The 15991-nt window shown below is 43.6% G+C and overlaps 1 protein-coding gene across 1 annotated transcript; it reads left to right on the plus strand.

Moving 5' to 3' along the window:
* The first annotated feature begins 1601 nt into the window (after positions 1-1601).
* ZNF410 (zinc finger protein 410) lies at positions 1602-15697 on the plus strand. Its single transcript, XM_006268343.4, has 10 exons — positions 1602-1742; positions 4086-4276; positions 7876-8011; positions 8301-8519; positions 8801-8992; positions 9837-9996; positions 11365-11546; positions 12750-12839; positions 14370-14495; positions 15074-15697. Exons 2-10 carry the CDS (start codon positions 4244-4246, stop codon positions 15256-15258), a joined length of 1323 nt encoding a protein of 440 aa, XP_006268405.1. The 5' UTR covers positions 1602-1742; positions 4086-4243; the 3' UTR covers positions 15259-15697.
* The last annotated feature ends 294 nt before the right edge of the window (positions 15698-15991 follow it).

Genomic DNA, 15991 nt, shown 5'->3' on the forward strand with positions numbered 1-15991 from the left:
TCATAAGAAAACAGGGTGTGCACGTGCAGGGTTAAAGGGCCAAAACAAGTGCTCCCTGGCGGGGACGCCAAGCAGAGCACACCAGACAGAGCCCACCGGCCCTTGAACTCAGCTAGAGTGCCGGCGGCTACCGCCCAGCGATGCTCCACTTGGAGACGTGCACGCAGGACACTGAGGAAAAACACCCCAAGGTCTCCGGGAAGACCTTTGTGACTGATTTGCAGTTTCTGCTAAGGCACGGGCCTTTGTGAGATCACTTAGTCACAGACCCTTTGGCCAGGCCCATTGAGGCAGATAACCGTAAGGTTACTGATTTAGGACCTATAGCTTGTTTATCTGACAGGTAGAGAGGTAGTTAGCTGTTAGTCTCAAGTCAGGGCCTGTCCTGCCTTCCACCTCGCTTATCTGGTGTCACGCTGAGAGCTCTGTGGTTTTTGATATAACTCCTTGGTGAAGAGCAGTGCCTCAGCTCTACTGACTAGCTAGTCTAATTTCAAGGCAGAGGTTCTGTGAATCAGATTTAGCAGCTGCAAATTGCTAAGGAGAAGCTCTATGTGGCCACCGGCTTAGCATATGTAGGTCACCTGCTTGATGACAATGAGCAGGCTTCTGTGAACAGACTGATCCCATTCCCACAGGTTAGATTGTTTCTGCTCATTCAGTAAACTCCCACCTCTAGCTTGCTGGTCTGATATCAAGATATAAACCTTGGTGTCTTCTAGCTTATCAGCTGAAGCTTGCTGTACATCAAGACCCAGTGGTACAAGGATCCCTGTTTCAGAAACTTGTCTTACTCGGTGGGTCAAGACGCACATTGCTAAGAGTTGTCCTGCTTGCTTCCTCTCTGGCTTGCTTTTGCTGAAATTAAGGCACAGGATTTCATAAGGTCACTGGGTCATCCCTTCTGGTTTCCCCTGCTATGCTAACCTAGTGACCCAATGCAAAACCACAGCTCTGCTTCCCTCAGTGCAGGAACTGGCTCAGACCTAGTTGTTAAGCTGAACGATCCTGTTGGTTCAACGTGCGCCAACTTGTGGCAAGATGACAGACACCGACCGCATCCTCTGTTCTCAGGAAGGGCGCTTAACTAGGAGACAGGACCCCGGTGCAGCGAGGCGGCCGGCTTCTGGCAAGGCTGTGGTCCCTCTGATTCTACCCTGTCTAAAAAATAGGGTTAAGTGTCTTTGCTTTCTGGAGAGCTCCTGAGAACTGGATCCGTGGGGCCAGTGGAGGCGGGCGGGCAGCCACAGACCGAGCAGCCTTTGCCACCAGAGTAGCCGCGGGCTGAGCAGCCCCAGGGAGAGGGGCCGCGCCGAGAAGCCGCAGGGCTCTGCCGGCGCAGCCCTGGCTCGTACCCCAGGAGCTCGTCCGCTCCTGGAGTCCCACGATCACAAGCGCCGCAGGCGACAGATCCTGCCCGGGCCCGGGCTCGGGGCACGGAGCGCTCAGGACCCACGCCTGGCGGCGACAGGGTTAACGGCTCCAAGACACCGAGCCCAGGAAGCCCCGCCCACCGGCCTTCCCGCCAAGGGGCGGTGTCGGAACTACGGGTGCCAGGATGTTGCCATTCTTGCTCCCGGAAACAGGAACCGGAAGCAGTTGCGGTCACCTGTCGGGATGGGGCGGACGTGGGCTACAGAGACCGCCGTCCGCGCACTAGAAGGGCTCTCGGACCATAGAGCTGGCCCCCCAGCATTTCCGGTCTGGTGACGGCGTCACATCCGGGCGGTTCTGAGATGCCGGTAAGACTCGTGGGGGCGCGGAGGCCCGCGAGGCCGGCCTCGTCCCTGTCCGTGTCCCCTAGGAGCGGCTCGAGCCCCCCATACCCCTGGTCTGAGGGGAGCCGACCTCGTTTGGGGGCGCCTGCGCCTTCCTCTCCCTGCGTCCTGACTGGCGGCCTCGGCTCCCGCCCCCCATTTCGGGCAGTACCCACCCCCACTCCGGCCCTGTCACGGGGCAGCTGCAGCCCGCGCCGGGCTCGGTGTCGCGGGAGCAGAGCGGCCGGAGGGCCCCCCAACGCAGCCCCGTCGCTGCGCCTCGGAGCTTCGGGCTCCCTGCCCCTTTCCTCCTCGGGGGTGGCCCCTACTGCCTCTGCGTCCCGGCAGGGGCACAGGCTTGGGTGGGTGTTCAAGCCCCTGAGACGTAGTTAGCCCTATTAGCCTGAGGGCGAGTAGGGGGTAGGGACATTCTCACCTTGCAGTTTAACCCGGGCTCGTGCATGCGCTCTGGCCAGCCTGTAGCAAGTTCCCAACCTCTTCAGATTCAAGGCAGCTCTTGGAAAACGCTACATGTTAGTTTTCCCTCTTTTTTTTCGAATCTAGAAAAATGATAGAGTTGTCTTCTTAGTTGCTGAGAACTTAGGCTACAGCCAGGGAATTCCTGTTTCAAATCTCTGGGTTTATCTTGTGAATTATGGCTGCTCACAGCCATGAAAAAAAACCCCTAAAAGGGTGCTTTCCTTCCAGCTGGGCACACCCCAACACCAAGCACTGTGCATGCCCAGAAGAGGCATTGCATTAGTTGGACCTGGCTCACCCAATGTCTGTATAAATCAGGTGATTTTATCTAATAGCCAGTTGAATCAGCTATTTGATAAAATCAGTTACTAGGTAAGTGCCAAAAAGCTCTGCTGAAGCACCCAATTTATACAGGTGCTGCGGAGCCAGGTTGAACTAATGTACTTGCTTCTCTTTTAGTTAAGTGCTGGTTTTCTTGTTTTTTTTTTTCCCCACATCTGTCTGTCCCATGTTTGCAAACCAAACAGTGTTTAACGTTGTGCAGCACTGCATGCTAGCCTTGAAAGCATCTCAAGGCATCCCAGAGTCCTGTGGCACCCTGGTTTACGATCACTGGTCTGTAAGGTGCAAATCTTCCCTCTGTCTTTTGTTAAAGTCACTGGCTAGAAGGGGAGGATGGTCCCACAAGTTTGCAGTTTGAAAAATAACATGAGGCAAAACCTTAGGAAGAACACTGGCACCCTGGGTCTTGGCTTTATTTTCATTTATTGTGACTATTTATTTATGTGTTATGCTAATTCAGTCCAAGGCACCCAGTGGGAGATGCCAGTTCTTGGCTTCTCTTTGGTTTTGACTATGGAAAAAGAATAGAGCAATTTTTCTGTTGCAAATACTTCATAAAGCCCACAACAGGTCAGAATGTTTTTGACACTATGGATTCCTGTTGGGTTTATCTTCTGAATCGTGTGGGTGTTTGCACACCTAAAAGTGTTAATATTGCGCAGCACCCTGCAGCACCCTTAAAAGGATCTCACGACACGCTAGTTAAGATTTGCTGCCCTAAAACATGTTACTTATAGATATATCCTGTAAAGCTGACAGGGAGAACCTTCTTCACATACCAAAGTTTCCATACTAGGAAGAGAAGCAGAACATCATATCTATTAGGCTTTGGTGGGGACTGTAGTTGTCAGCAAAAGAGGTCACCTCTTTACATTGACTTCCATTATTAAGTCAAGCACTTGCAAGTGTGTAAAAGTAGGAACAAAAATAGATTTTTTTTTTAATCTATCTTCCTGTCCTGCAGAAGAAACAACTTGTTTAGTTTAAAAATTGGGGAAATTGCATGAGAGAGAACTTAACTCAGTGGTATCTGTGATTATTGAGAATTTGTTAACAACCAGAAAATCAATGAATATGAGAAGGAGGGTTGAGTGTTCATGATGAGTTCTGTGAGAGTGGGTATTCAATTTGTTTGTGCAGTGGAAAAGCTCAGGCTCTCACAGCATAAACATACTCAAACATTAGGGATCCTGCACACTTTAAATGGGCCTCAAATGGCCTGGCAACGTTTTTCTGGACATTAACGATAGCAACTATTGCTTTTTGCTACCCTATGGATTTTCAAATTGCTTAAATACAAGAGAAGAATGTTCTTTTAAATTGAACTTTGGTTTACATTGTTTTTTTGAGCATTTGAATGCCATGAATACCTAGGCAGATGAGAGAACTCAGAGACCATCCAAGTCAAGAGAAATGTTTATGTTCAATAGTAATAATTTCTTGAAGTCTGATTCTTTGGTCCATGGATGATAGCTGCTCACATTTTCGTTTTCTTCTTTGTTTTAGGTTAAATTGAATATCTGCCAAGCACAATTTCTTGCAGGAAGATCACCACACTGCTTGAAGGCTAGCTAATATGAGAATAACCCCAAGGGACTGTTCACTCTGAATTTTAAACTCTGTGCCTTGTCCAGGACAGCTGCAGGAATCGGAAACTTGAATCAATGTTATCAGATGAGTTAGAGTCCAAACCAGAGGTGAGGGACTATAAATTGGGTTCAATTCCAGTTGGGTTCCTATTTTGAGATACATTATCTGCTAGATAGAGAACTGTATTTGCCATTTGGCTCTGAATTCTCAAAAAAGTCTTAATTTTAGCGGACGGTGGACGTATCCCATGATTTTAAGAGCGCAGAATATTTTTCAGTTGTATTTTAAAACTGTTTTTTGTTTTTTTTTTGATTGACTGATTGGTACAAATCCAAAGGGGCATGTTAGTGTATGGGTGTTTTTCTTTTATTTTGCTTTCTTGCTTGTTTTTAAGTTTGAGCAAAGTTCCTTTGTCCATCTTTGGAGTACAATAACAATGTGAGAACATACTTTTCCCACTATGAAAAAAGCTGTTGTATCAGTTTCTTTCCCTGTACCTGCACTGACACTTCTAGAAGTTTGGAATTTTGAATATTTCAGAAGTTCCCATTCTCCATAGAGAAACGTGGTTTTGTGTGTTACTTATGACTCCTGCCAAGTTGCCTGGCAAAAACCTAAGACTATTACATATCTTCTTAAAGTGACTTTCTTATGTGAGCAATTGCAGAAGTTGTCAACAAGATGTTAGTGATGATAAATGGCGGGGGGGGGGCTGTTACTTAGCTAATAAGATGTGCCTGTTCTGTGAAAATATTAGACTGTTCCTGAATTATTTGTGGGGTGGAGTGGGAGGGGCTATTTGTTGTTCATGAGGAAGGATTTAAAAAATGCAATTTGTTGTTTAAGCTTGTCTCTGGCACCCATAGGTGACAAAGTTGGGGTTAACAGGGCTTAATCCCCACAAATACAGCTCCAGTTGCAGCACCACCATGCCCTGCTGCCACAGTACTGTGCCCAGTACCCCTGCTGTGCACTCCTCTGCTGTGTACAGCAGCAGTGTGTGTTGGCCCCACCACGGCCATAGAGGAGGGAGGGGAGGGGGTCAGGCGGCATGCTCTGCACTGTGCCCTGTACCACTGCCAGCCCATCCAATAATATTTTCTCCCAACGTGTATACTGGCAGCTCTTGTAATGGGAGAGATTTATATTCTTGCCTTTTGATGCTGCTTAGCCCAGTTTGTTTTGTAGAATTCTTGGTTGCCATTATATAGAAAAAAAGTCAGAAGTTCCAGCTCTGGGATGAGGGGTGGGAATCCTCTGCTGTTTTGGTATTTGACTGCCTTTTGCTGCTCTGTGTGGGTAGACTTTTGAGCCAAAGGAGAAGGAAATTTTTATTTAAAACTGCTTCATGTAATAGAATAAGATTGGATAGGACAAGACATAATTCATAGAATGTCCTGTATGTATTTCCAATCTGTGCAGGTGATAGAAGGGATTATGGCTAGCATGTGAATAAATGTGAAATATTAAATCTTTGAAACTGGAAATAGCCTGATAACTTTTGACTCCAGGCAGTTTTGCTGTACAGATTGTTCCTGTTCCCTCTTACTGGTTTTGTTACACCCCCCATGTTGTACCTTGTCTTTAAATTAGCATAAAATCTTTCCAGGAGGAAATCTCTTCCTCGGTGCTTGTAGAGCACCTAACGGATTGGGTCCCTCATCAGACTGAGGTTTCTGCATAATCCTGTACTATCAGTAATAGTTAGTAAGGTTGATCTTTTAAACTTGAGGTCTGGCTTCGGACTCAGTTCATGTGGTATATTACCATGTGAGTGACAACAATATTTCTGAGAGGTAGGGAAGTATTAGGAAGCATCATATTTCCGTTGATAAAATGGGAAGTATTGAGCACAAAAATTTATAGTCCAAAATTTCAAGTATCTATTCATTTTTGGTGCTGTTTGAGGCTCAATCTTAAGACACCTAAAGCCTGACTCAAAATAGCAGCGGCAGCAGCTCCCATTTGCTTCTCCAAACTGAGGGAAGCAGTTGCGCAGCAGTTCTAAATCAAGCCCTTGAAGTGTCTCAGTGTGCACCCAGAAATAAGGAGCATGCAATCAGTACCTCCTTAAAAAAAATAAAATAAAAAAAAAATAAAATAAAAGGGACTTGCTTACCATCTCGTAATAGACCAGTGGTGGAGCCAGGCCCCAGCCTACAGTGTGAATCACTAGAAGAGACCATGATTTCTCTATATGCATCCTCCTTGCTGCAGTCATTACATAACTTCCACCGTCTTCATTAAGAAAGGAGAATTCCTGTAGTCAGCCTTATTCTCTACACAATCTAGAGAATAAGAGCTGTTCATGAACATGGCATTAAAGGCTACGCGTCTGTTACCAGAACATGACTGTATTATGTTGTGGAATTTCGTATCTTAAATGGAAAAAAATAACTGCATTTATTTATTTATTTATGGGCTCTGCTTGTGACAAGAAGATTCTTCCATAGGCCTGAGCTCAGGGAACTGAATTAAGACTTGTGATTGTGAATGCTGTTTTGTTTTTTAACAATCTTTTTTTCAATCCATGGGTCTCAAAGTAATCCTGTAAACACACCTTCACAAAGTAATCAATTTTACTTACCTTGAGGTCAATCATACAGGTTTGGCCTCTTCTTTCTGAGAGGTAGCATGGATGAGGTCTGTGTTTTCTCTCTGCCAGAAATGACCTCATGCAGCCTATCTGATCCAGAGGGACTCAGTTCCCCTCAGGATGGGGGTCTGTGGTCTTTTCAGTTATGAAATGCCCAGAATAATTAACACAAGACATTGGAAAAGGGGGCCTGGACCTCCTGATCTTGTTGCTCTCAGCCTGCTGCTTCCTTCATTAAATTAGAGTAGTTTAATACAGGGGAGGATTGTATCGGTAGTGATGGCATCAGTAAAAGGAGGAGAATCCATTTTTCCCACCTCTGTCCTAGAGGCAGAGCTCTGTGCTTTCATTCTGGAATGACACCAGAAGCTCAGGAATGTGTATGGTAGTGTGGCAGGAGTTTGAACTCTGAGATGCCGTGCAGAAAGGATGCATAAACATTGTATACACTTTGGTGCTCCAGACTTGGACCAAATGCAGGCAGACTGTCAGACGGACTGAAAAGGCACTTGTTTGTCTATAAGACATTTCTTGTCAGGCTTCAGATTCCTGCTCCAGATTCTTGAAACACAATAGTTGTCCAAAAAGGGGTCTGTCAGTCTGCTTGTCTTTTCAGTTTAGTTTTTTACATGGGAAATTTACCTTTTTCTCTTTGGAAGAGAATTGGTTGAACTGCCTTCAGTTAAGCTTAAAACACTCAACCTGAGCATGGAAAATTTTTTGACTTGGAAGTTTTGATCTTGACAAAATAACGAAGGGCAAAAAAATGAAAGTTAAAATGGAAATGATTCAGTAGCCTTAATAATAGACATAACTACCTCTGCTAGTAATTCAGACCTTGATTATATTTTTAAGTAAAAGTTAGGTTCCCCCCCCCATGAGCTATATACATGTATACTTGTATTTATGTAAAGTAGGCAGAGCCACTGAATCTATTAAGTTGATAGACTTCCACTGACTTCAGGCTGCTGCACTAGGTTCTGTGCATGGTACAGCACAGTGGAAGGTTAACACCAAATTTTCAGGTGTTTCGTTGGACTCTGTAGAATGCAGTAAATGGATTTAGCAGTAAGTAAATCAGTCTCTTCTATCCTCTTTTTTTTGTTCCAGCTGCTGGTTCAGTTTGTTCAGAACACATCTATTCCACTGGGTCAAGGGCTGGTGGAATCAGAACCTAAAGACATCACCTGTCTCTCCCTTCTTCCTGTCACTGAGACATCAGAATGCAACAGACTGATGTTGCCAGGTAAGATCTACAGTACAGAATCTTAGGGGCATACCATTTGTATAGCTATGACTAGTGTGCTGCTGCAGTACGCTGCCTCTGCTTCTTGCTGGAAAAGGGCCCCAGTGCCAAAGGGACATATTCTGAAGAAGTGTTGGCACTTTTCTCAATAGTGGTGAAGGTTTACTACTTTAGTATGTTTTTCCCCCAAGCTTTCTCTTTTAAACTATTGAGTTATTTCCACAATGTTTTTGCTGAGGGGGTATAATTAAACTTTTATTCTTTCCCCTACTCTCCTTTTCTTCATTAGATGATTCTCCAAGTCATGATAACTCCTCCAAAGATGTTCCCTCATCTGCTGTCTTGAGAAGTCTCCAGGTAAATGTGGGCCCTGATGGAGAGGAGACAAGGGCACAGAATGTACAGAAACCCTCTGAGCTCCTGTCAAGTCCAGAGACTTCCAGCTTATTACAGGACCTTCAGCCCAGTGACAGCACTTCTTTTATTCTCCTCAACCTAACAAGAGCAGGTAATTCTTCTATTTGTCATTTGGCAGGCTGGGTCTCAAAGAAGAGAATGCAGGCTATCCATGTACAGCTCTGCCCCTGTTGTTGGAAAGATCATGACATTTGCTGGGCATTGTTGGGTATATTAGAGCCTGTAGCTGTCAGCAGATTCTTGCAATATAGGTGTTAGTGGAGTCTTTCTGTGCAAATATTATGTCTGTACCACAAACACTAGCTTCTGGGAAGCAGGAAAGATGCTCCTCTCATCACATTCTTTGTCTCAGTCAGCTGCCTTTTCTTCTAGGCCTGGGCTCTCCAGCAGAGCACCTTGTGTTTGTGCAGGATGAAGCAGAAGATTCTGGAAATGATTTTCTCTCCCATGACAGCACAGACAGCAGTACTCCATGGTTTCTACGAGTACAGGAGCTAGCCCATGACAGTTTGATTGCAGCCACTAGGGCACAGCTCGCAAAGAACGCCAAAGCAAGCAATAATGGTAGGAGACTTCCTCTTTCTATTTGAAATGTTGAATCTTCTGCAAAAAGCAAGTAGCAGCAGCTGTTTCAGTGTTATCTATCACATTGCAAGATGGTTAATAAGTACACAGAGTCAGTATGTATGTCACTATTTAGTAACTTTAGCCAAGGTTATATTGAGGGTTTCAGTTAAAGCAAGGCTTCAGTGTCTCTAACTGGACACCATTATTGGCACTATTTTTGGCGCAGACTTAAGTTTCTGGGAAATATGTCTACAGCTGGGATTTAAAGCAGTTTTTCAACTTAAACACCTACCTGGACAGAGGGGAACAGAGCAAAGCTATTTTTATCAACATCATCTGCAGTGAATAATGATGCAGAGCAGTCTTATGACCTCTCTACGGTGTCTTTTGTATTCCTCAGGTTTTTTTTTATTTATATTTCTGGGAACCCAGTTGTCAACAGTTCTCTTGCAAGTTTCCAGCTTTTTATCTACAGCTAATTGCTCTTCAAGTCTACTTTTAAGCTCGCTAGTGTTCAATTTATTTATTGCCTGCCGTTGTTTATGTTCCTTACTGTACCCTCATTAGGTCCTGGGGGGGTCAAGGTTTTGGGGGTTTTTTTTTGGGGGGGGGGGGGGGTTAAGGAAAGCTGTTTGAACTCTAAATTTTTAATTTTATGTAGGTACATATGTAGTTCTCAGAACAAGGGATATGTTGCGGCATCTGGTTACCAGACAGGGTAATCAGGATTGTATCTGATGTATAGACCTGTACTGTGCTAAGAATAATCTCACCTTTTAAAACTTTTGTACTTTCCAGAACACAGTCAGATATTACTGTACTTTGGTATTTTCCGTTACAGGTGAAAACATTCATCTTTGCTCAGGAGATGGGCAACCGAAAGACTCCAGCCCTATCCCTCATCTGTCCCGTGTGGAAAAGAAGCTGAAGTGCACAGTTGAGGGATGTGACCGGACATTTGTATGGCCAGCTCACTTCAAATATCATCTAAAAACCCACAGGTGAATGGACCAGAGATATCTTTTGACCTTGCAAAACCATGGAGATCTTCTGGACCTTATGAAGACCATCATTGCTTCCCACTGCTGAAAATTTTTCTTCCAGGATGAAATTGAGGGGGAATGAAAAACATAAGTGAATCACAAATTTAACTGTTGTTAAACAAATTATACTTTCAACCCAGCCTCCTACTCATCCCTAGTTTGGCTAGCAGATGCCTCTGGCACAGAAACCTATATTTTTAACTTGCTACTTGAAAACTGCTAACGCTTCCATGAAACCACTGTGGCTTGGGGGAAGTTGATATCTTTACATTATAGAAAAGTATCCTGTTATTAAACTGGAAAAGGTGGTACTGAGTAGGCTAGCATTAACACAAGTGCTTTTAGAAAAATATGGAATGATTTGATTCACTGAGGAAAGGGAAGACCCACAAAGAAAGTGCATACTGTTGTTTAACGTATAGATGCAGGGAAGTGATGGTGGCAGGGGGAGGGGATTAAGCCTCTTTACCAAAGCCCAGGTTCTCTTTATAGTTGTTTTAACCCCCCCCAATAAAGACAAGTCTCGGAAGTTTTAATTTGATACTATAGTAATACAACAGAGTTTTGAAAGAGAAGTAAATACTGAGCCCTTGTGTAAAGCTAGCTGCTGCCTTTAGAAGCAGTGTGACTCCTAATGTCATCTCTTTGCCACCTACACTGAAACACTCAAGCCAGAACTTAGGATCTTTTCTGCTGGTCCCTTAAAGATACCTGAACTTACAAATACCATTAATCTGAAGTCTCATGTGTTGAGCAACATGAACTAGCTTTTGCCATCTCAGATAACTTGGTTGCTCCTACCTAAATCCAGATATAGAAAGGGTGTCACTTAAGTTGGATTTGATTGATGTGGGGGAGGGATTTTATCACATCTATGTAGTATATGACTTTGTACAAGGTCATCTGTCTCAACAAAGTTTTAACACCACTCCCCTCCCCTTCCCTCAAACCAATCACTTTCTGTCTAAGAAACCAACAATGCATGCAGTAAATCTCTGTTCTAGGTGAGGAACATGCAAGGCAGTGCATGACAAAGGGATAAAGAAGCTTGAATTTACTTTCTGATTTCTAGCTCCCCTCTGCTCCAAGAATAGATTTTACAACTTCTGGCTGTGTGATAACAGCTCATAACAACTCATTTTAATTAAATACTGCTGGAAGCTATTTCCTCTGGTTAGGCTGAGTAATGTGAAAGGAAGTTAAACATGTCATTTAAGAAATGAGGAGAAACCTCATTACGGCCCTACTGTTATAGCAGAGCTGAGTGTTCCTAAGGTAATCTGCTGCAGCAGTGGGTGAGGAAATGGTTATTTTGTTGTTTCTCAGGAATGATCGGTCCTTCACCTGCCCAGCAGAAGGCTGTGGTAAAAGCTTCTATGTTCTGCAGAGGCTGAAAGTGCATATGCGAACTCACAATGGCGAGAAACCATTTGTTTGCACTGAGCTGGGCTGTGGGAAGCAGTTTACGACAGCTGGGAACCTGAAAAACCACGTACGGATTCACACTGGTGCGTTTAAATCCCAGATATTCATAGTCCCCAGGGGTGGGGCCTTTCATTCAGGAAATATTCACCAAGCAGTGGTCCCAGAAGGGTATAGATTTAACTAACTTAATTGCTGTCCATCTCTTACAACTTACAGTAGTCAGTAGTGTAAACAGTCATTTACCTTTGTACTGTCTAACATAATTCCTCTAACTTCTTGGGATTTACAGCTTTCAAATAGTATGTATTGTTATCATATTCTTCTAAACTGTTGCTTAGCCAAACTGCAGATTTCTTGATTTCATTTTTCTGCATTCTACATTTAGTCCCAGGGTTTTTAATTCATAGAAAAGTAAGTGGTTTCCAGGATCTGCAGTTACTGGGGTGGTGGGGGAGGAGTTCATGCTAAACATGAAAACAGATATGGGTTGCAAATGTGTACAGATAAATCTGTGTTGAATTATGTGCTGAGCTAATTGGATATCATCAATCTTAATTTTTCTTCCTGTTAATAACATTTATTTATTAATCTGGGCAACCTGAGGAAGCTACACGAATGATGGTTGTTCAGAATCTTTTGCCTGCACTTCACAGCTACAGTGCAAGTCACTACATGCTATATAAATCTTTTGTACAGATCCATCAGGCAGACGTTAAACTGAGCAATACGTTGCATGGGAGGAGGCTTTTAAAGAAGAGCTGCACTAGATGAATTTTCATGGTGGCTTGTCTTTCCCTATTGATTTTTAATTTGTATAAAATTAATGGATGCAGGGAATGTGCTCTGTGTACAGAATGTTTCAAATGTGCCCTTTATCTTGTGATTACAAGCCAGGAATCAACTTGGGTGTTTTCCACTAGGCTACAGCAGATATCTGTTAGCTTTGGTTTTTGTTAACATTCTCATTAGTGACCTGCAGGTTGGTTAGGAACAACTTAATAACACTTTCTAAAGTATTGTAAATTGGAAGAGGAGAAAACTAATGAGATTAGAGAAATACAAAGGGATCTGAGGAGATGCTAAGGGGAAAGTAATCAAAAGCATCGTTATCTTGTACAAAGCAGGTATATGGGAAGCAGATCTAGGGGATCTAGAACCATCTTGCCTGAACTTTGGTCATAACACAAGGCCAAAGGGAAGGAATGGGCAGGGATGTCTGCCACAAGGTGGGAGAATCATCTTTGATAAAGATACTAATGCTTGTAAATGTGTTTTGTCCAACATAGGTGAAAAGCCATTCCTCTGCGAGGCACAGGGATGTGGTCGTTCCTTTGCTGAATACTCCAGCCTTCGGAAACACCTGGTGGTCCACTCAGGTAGGGAGTCTTGACTTGTCTGACTGAGGCCTTGACTTTGTTGCAGAGTTGTGGTCTAGTTTTCTGTAGGAATATCCACTGGTTTTTATGGAACTGTTTTTGACTGCTACTTTCGATGCTTTCTTCATGCACTGCCTTTATCCCAGTAGCTGCTCTCTTCTGGACCTTGTATTGTTCATCCTTTGCTGGTTTCTCTATATCCTACCCATGTGGTTGGCCACCTATGGCCATCTGGCCTGTGAAAACATCTGATCCAGCACAGGGGATCAGTGGCATGGACTTATGCTGTGCCTTGCATGCCCTCCTCAGCGCACCCCTCACTGGAACCTGCTCTTTGCTGCCTTTCCATTTTTCTCACTGCAGAAGAGTTGAGTATCTGCAGGGAGGGGGAGTACAGCCAGCTAGTTGCTCCAGGTGATGGACACTTCCACCCACAATGGGTTGTTCTGGCCCATACTAGCAGAAGGCTGCCAACTCCTGTTCTACCCTTCTTCCTGCTGGTCCTTTCTAGATATAAAACTTCTAAATACACATTACAACCAGATTTACATAGTGTTACTAGGAGTTACCTACCTGATTCCACAGTGTGTTATAAACAGTCTTTCCTGTTACAAGAGAAATTGTCCTTTTCCAATCCTTCTTTGCTTATGTTCATCAAATACGTTCTGCCTGAAGTCTCATGAGTAGTTTGCCAAAGAGAAGTCTGTAGCATTTAATCCCCTCTTTCAAAAAACTTGATGGTAATTGGATGAAGCATTAGAAGGGCGTTTGTAACAAAAAAAAATAATTCCTTTCACAAAAGTTTCTCCACTCTTTAAATATTGTATCTTAAACATGGTCAGCAGACTTCAAATGTGGCTCATTTTGTCCTCAATGAGGACTTTGCCTTTGTGGGAAGGATAGTGATATTTATTTAAGTTGTATAGTCAGTTTTAGACTGAAGCTTAACTTTCTTCCTTTTTTTTTCACTCTTTGAATGCTCCCCAGAGCAGCTTGTACCTATGGACTACTTGCATCAGTGCTGGCGAAAATGCCATCTATTTGCCTACAAATAGTAGAACTGCACACTCAGTAGAACCTGGAAACTGGACCTTGATTAACCACTAAAGTATGGGCTAGATCTCTTATGTAATGGCACAACTGCTTGCCTATTTTTGGTCAAAGTACATTGCAAGTATGAGCTATAGATTAAATGTTTGAAGGTTTGTCTTAAAAAATATGGGTCAGAAATTCAAGTAACTTGCACATTTGTCACACTGCATAGAGAGAACCTGGTATTTCTCCTCAGGAGCTGATTCTTTCAACAGCTTGCAATGCTATCTCCTGAAGTTTTTAACTCTTCTTTTCTGACGGGGAATTTTTGTTATAGAAAGCAGAAATTGCTTTTACCTTTATTTTCTTTTTTTTTTTTTTTTTTTAACTGGCTATTAATTCTAATGCTATACTAACTTTGTTCCTTGGACCTTCTACTGCCAACTTCAGAACTACCAACTTGTGTGTTGTTTTATTTTCCCCACTCCCCAACTCAAGGAGTGAAGCCCCATCAGTGCCAAATCTGTGGGAAGACATTTTCCCAGAGTGGTAGCCGGAATGTGCACATGAGGAAACACCACTCCAGAATTGGAGCAGCTGGGAACAGGGAGCGAGAACAACCAGGTGAGGAGTGTGGAGAGTTGAGGTGTAGGGCACAGGCATGTAAGGAGAGCAATAGGAGTTATGGGCTGAAGAGAGGATAGGCTAGCTGGGAATAGCAGATTGTCCCTCTCTAAGGTGTGAGTAGGGTAGATTGGTATAGAGAATGGATTTTCATAGTCTCTCCCAGGAAGATACTCTCTTGTCCTTTACTTAAGATATTTCCATACAACAGCTAAAGAGCAGCGAGGCTCACACCTTTTTTTTAACCTAACCAGGGTATCTTTTGACCTAAAGTTCCTGTATCCTCCTGTTTTAAGAAGCTGAGTCACTCCTATTTCTAAGTCATTCACATTGTGCTTAAAACTCAGCCGGATAATATTTTTGAGCTTTTGAGGACATCTGCATTATAAAGTCTGGGATTTTCTATTGGGTAGTGTGCTGGTATAACTGAGCCAGAGTAGCAACTGGAGATGGGTGTCTTTTATAATACGGGTCTGTGTAAGATGGAGATGTTATGTCCTCTGAGGGTGGTATGGGCAGCTGGGCTCTGTCCTGGTTTCAGTGTCTTGTTAGCTCATGACACGTTGCTTTTGCAATAGAGTCACTGGTGGGCAGCAGTTTGTTGGAAGAATCTGCAGTGCACAGTAAGAATCTGATCTCCATGAACTCTCAGCCCAGTCTTGGTGTAGAGTCCCTGCACCTGCCGGATACAGAATCAATTATTGGAGTGGAGGAGGGTGAGACCAGTTGTTCCTTTTTCCGCCCTCTTATATGCGGTGACTGAAGTAGGATCATTCCTCCTAGGAGCTTGCTATAAATGCAGTGGGATGACTGAGCATTGCTTTCACTGGGCACACAAGGTGGGTAGGTAGAAAATGAATTGTGAAACTGGAGTTGGAAAAGAACTACTGGACCAAATTTCTCTTGCGTAACTTCAGAGATGAGTTCTACCCCTTAGGTGGTATGTGGCCCATGTCCTGGGGAGACTTCACAGAATTATTGCTTCAGTTCAGTCAAAAATCTAAAAATACTTGTATTTATTGGAGCCCTAGTTGTGGACCAGGACCTCGTTGTGCTAGGCTCTGTACAAACAGAAGAGAAACTGAAATGTCTCAAGCAACAGGCCTTTCATTCTTTACCATCAGAGACTATTCTAATACATCTCACTGTCAGAAGCTGACTCTTAATATCTGAAATAAACTACTTCATAGCACTTAAGCACATCTGCTGTGGTTCTGTCTTTTTTTTTTCCATCCCCTTGGCCCCAAACTTAGTAATTTTGTTAAAGACTGATATTTGAATTTGTCTGGTTTCTAACTGCTTAATTTCTCTTTTAGATACCTCAGATCTTTTGTCTGAGTGAAATTACCCCACTCTGGACTAGCGCTACAAAAATGGATATTGCACACACAGAGTGGCTCTTATGAAGAGCTCAGAGTGCTTTAGTTCCCAGTTGACTATCTGTGTTAGTAAAAGTATATTGCTACAGTATGTAAATGTGTTGTGATTCATAGGCA

The sequence above is a fragment of the Alligator mississippiensis genome, chromosome 2 (assembly GCF_030867095.1).
Source record: "Alligator mississippiensis isolate rAllMis1 chromosome 2, rAllMis1, whole genome shotgun sequence".
NCBI classification, from domain to species: domain Eukaryota; kingdom Metazoa; phylum Chordata; order Crocodylia; family Alligatoridae; genus Alligator; species Alligator mississippiensis.

Coding starts and splice junctions, on each gene's coding strand:
- ZNF410 (XM_006268343.4), top strand. CDS start 4,244: ATGTTATCAGATGAGTTAGAGTCCAAACCAGAG. Junction 9,997..11,364: donor TATCATCTAAAAACCCACAG/GTGAATGGACCA, acceptor GTTGTTTCTCAG/GAATGATCGGTCCTTCACCT. Junction 11,547..12,749: donor CCACGTACGGATTCACACTG/GTGCGTTTAAAT, acceptor TGTCCAACATAG/GTGAAAAGCCATTCCTCTGC.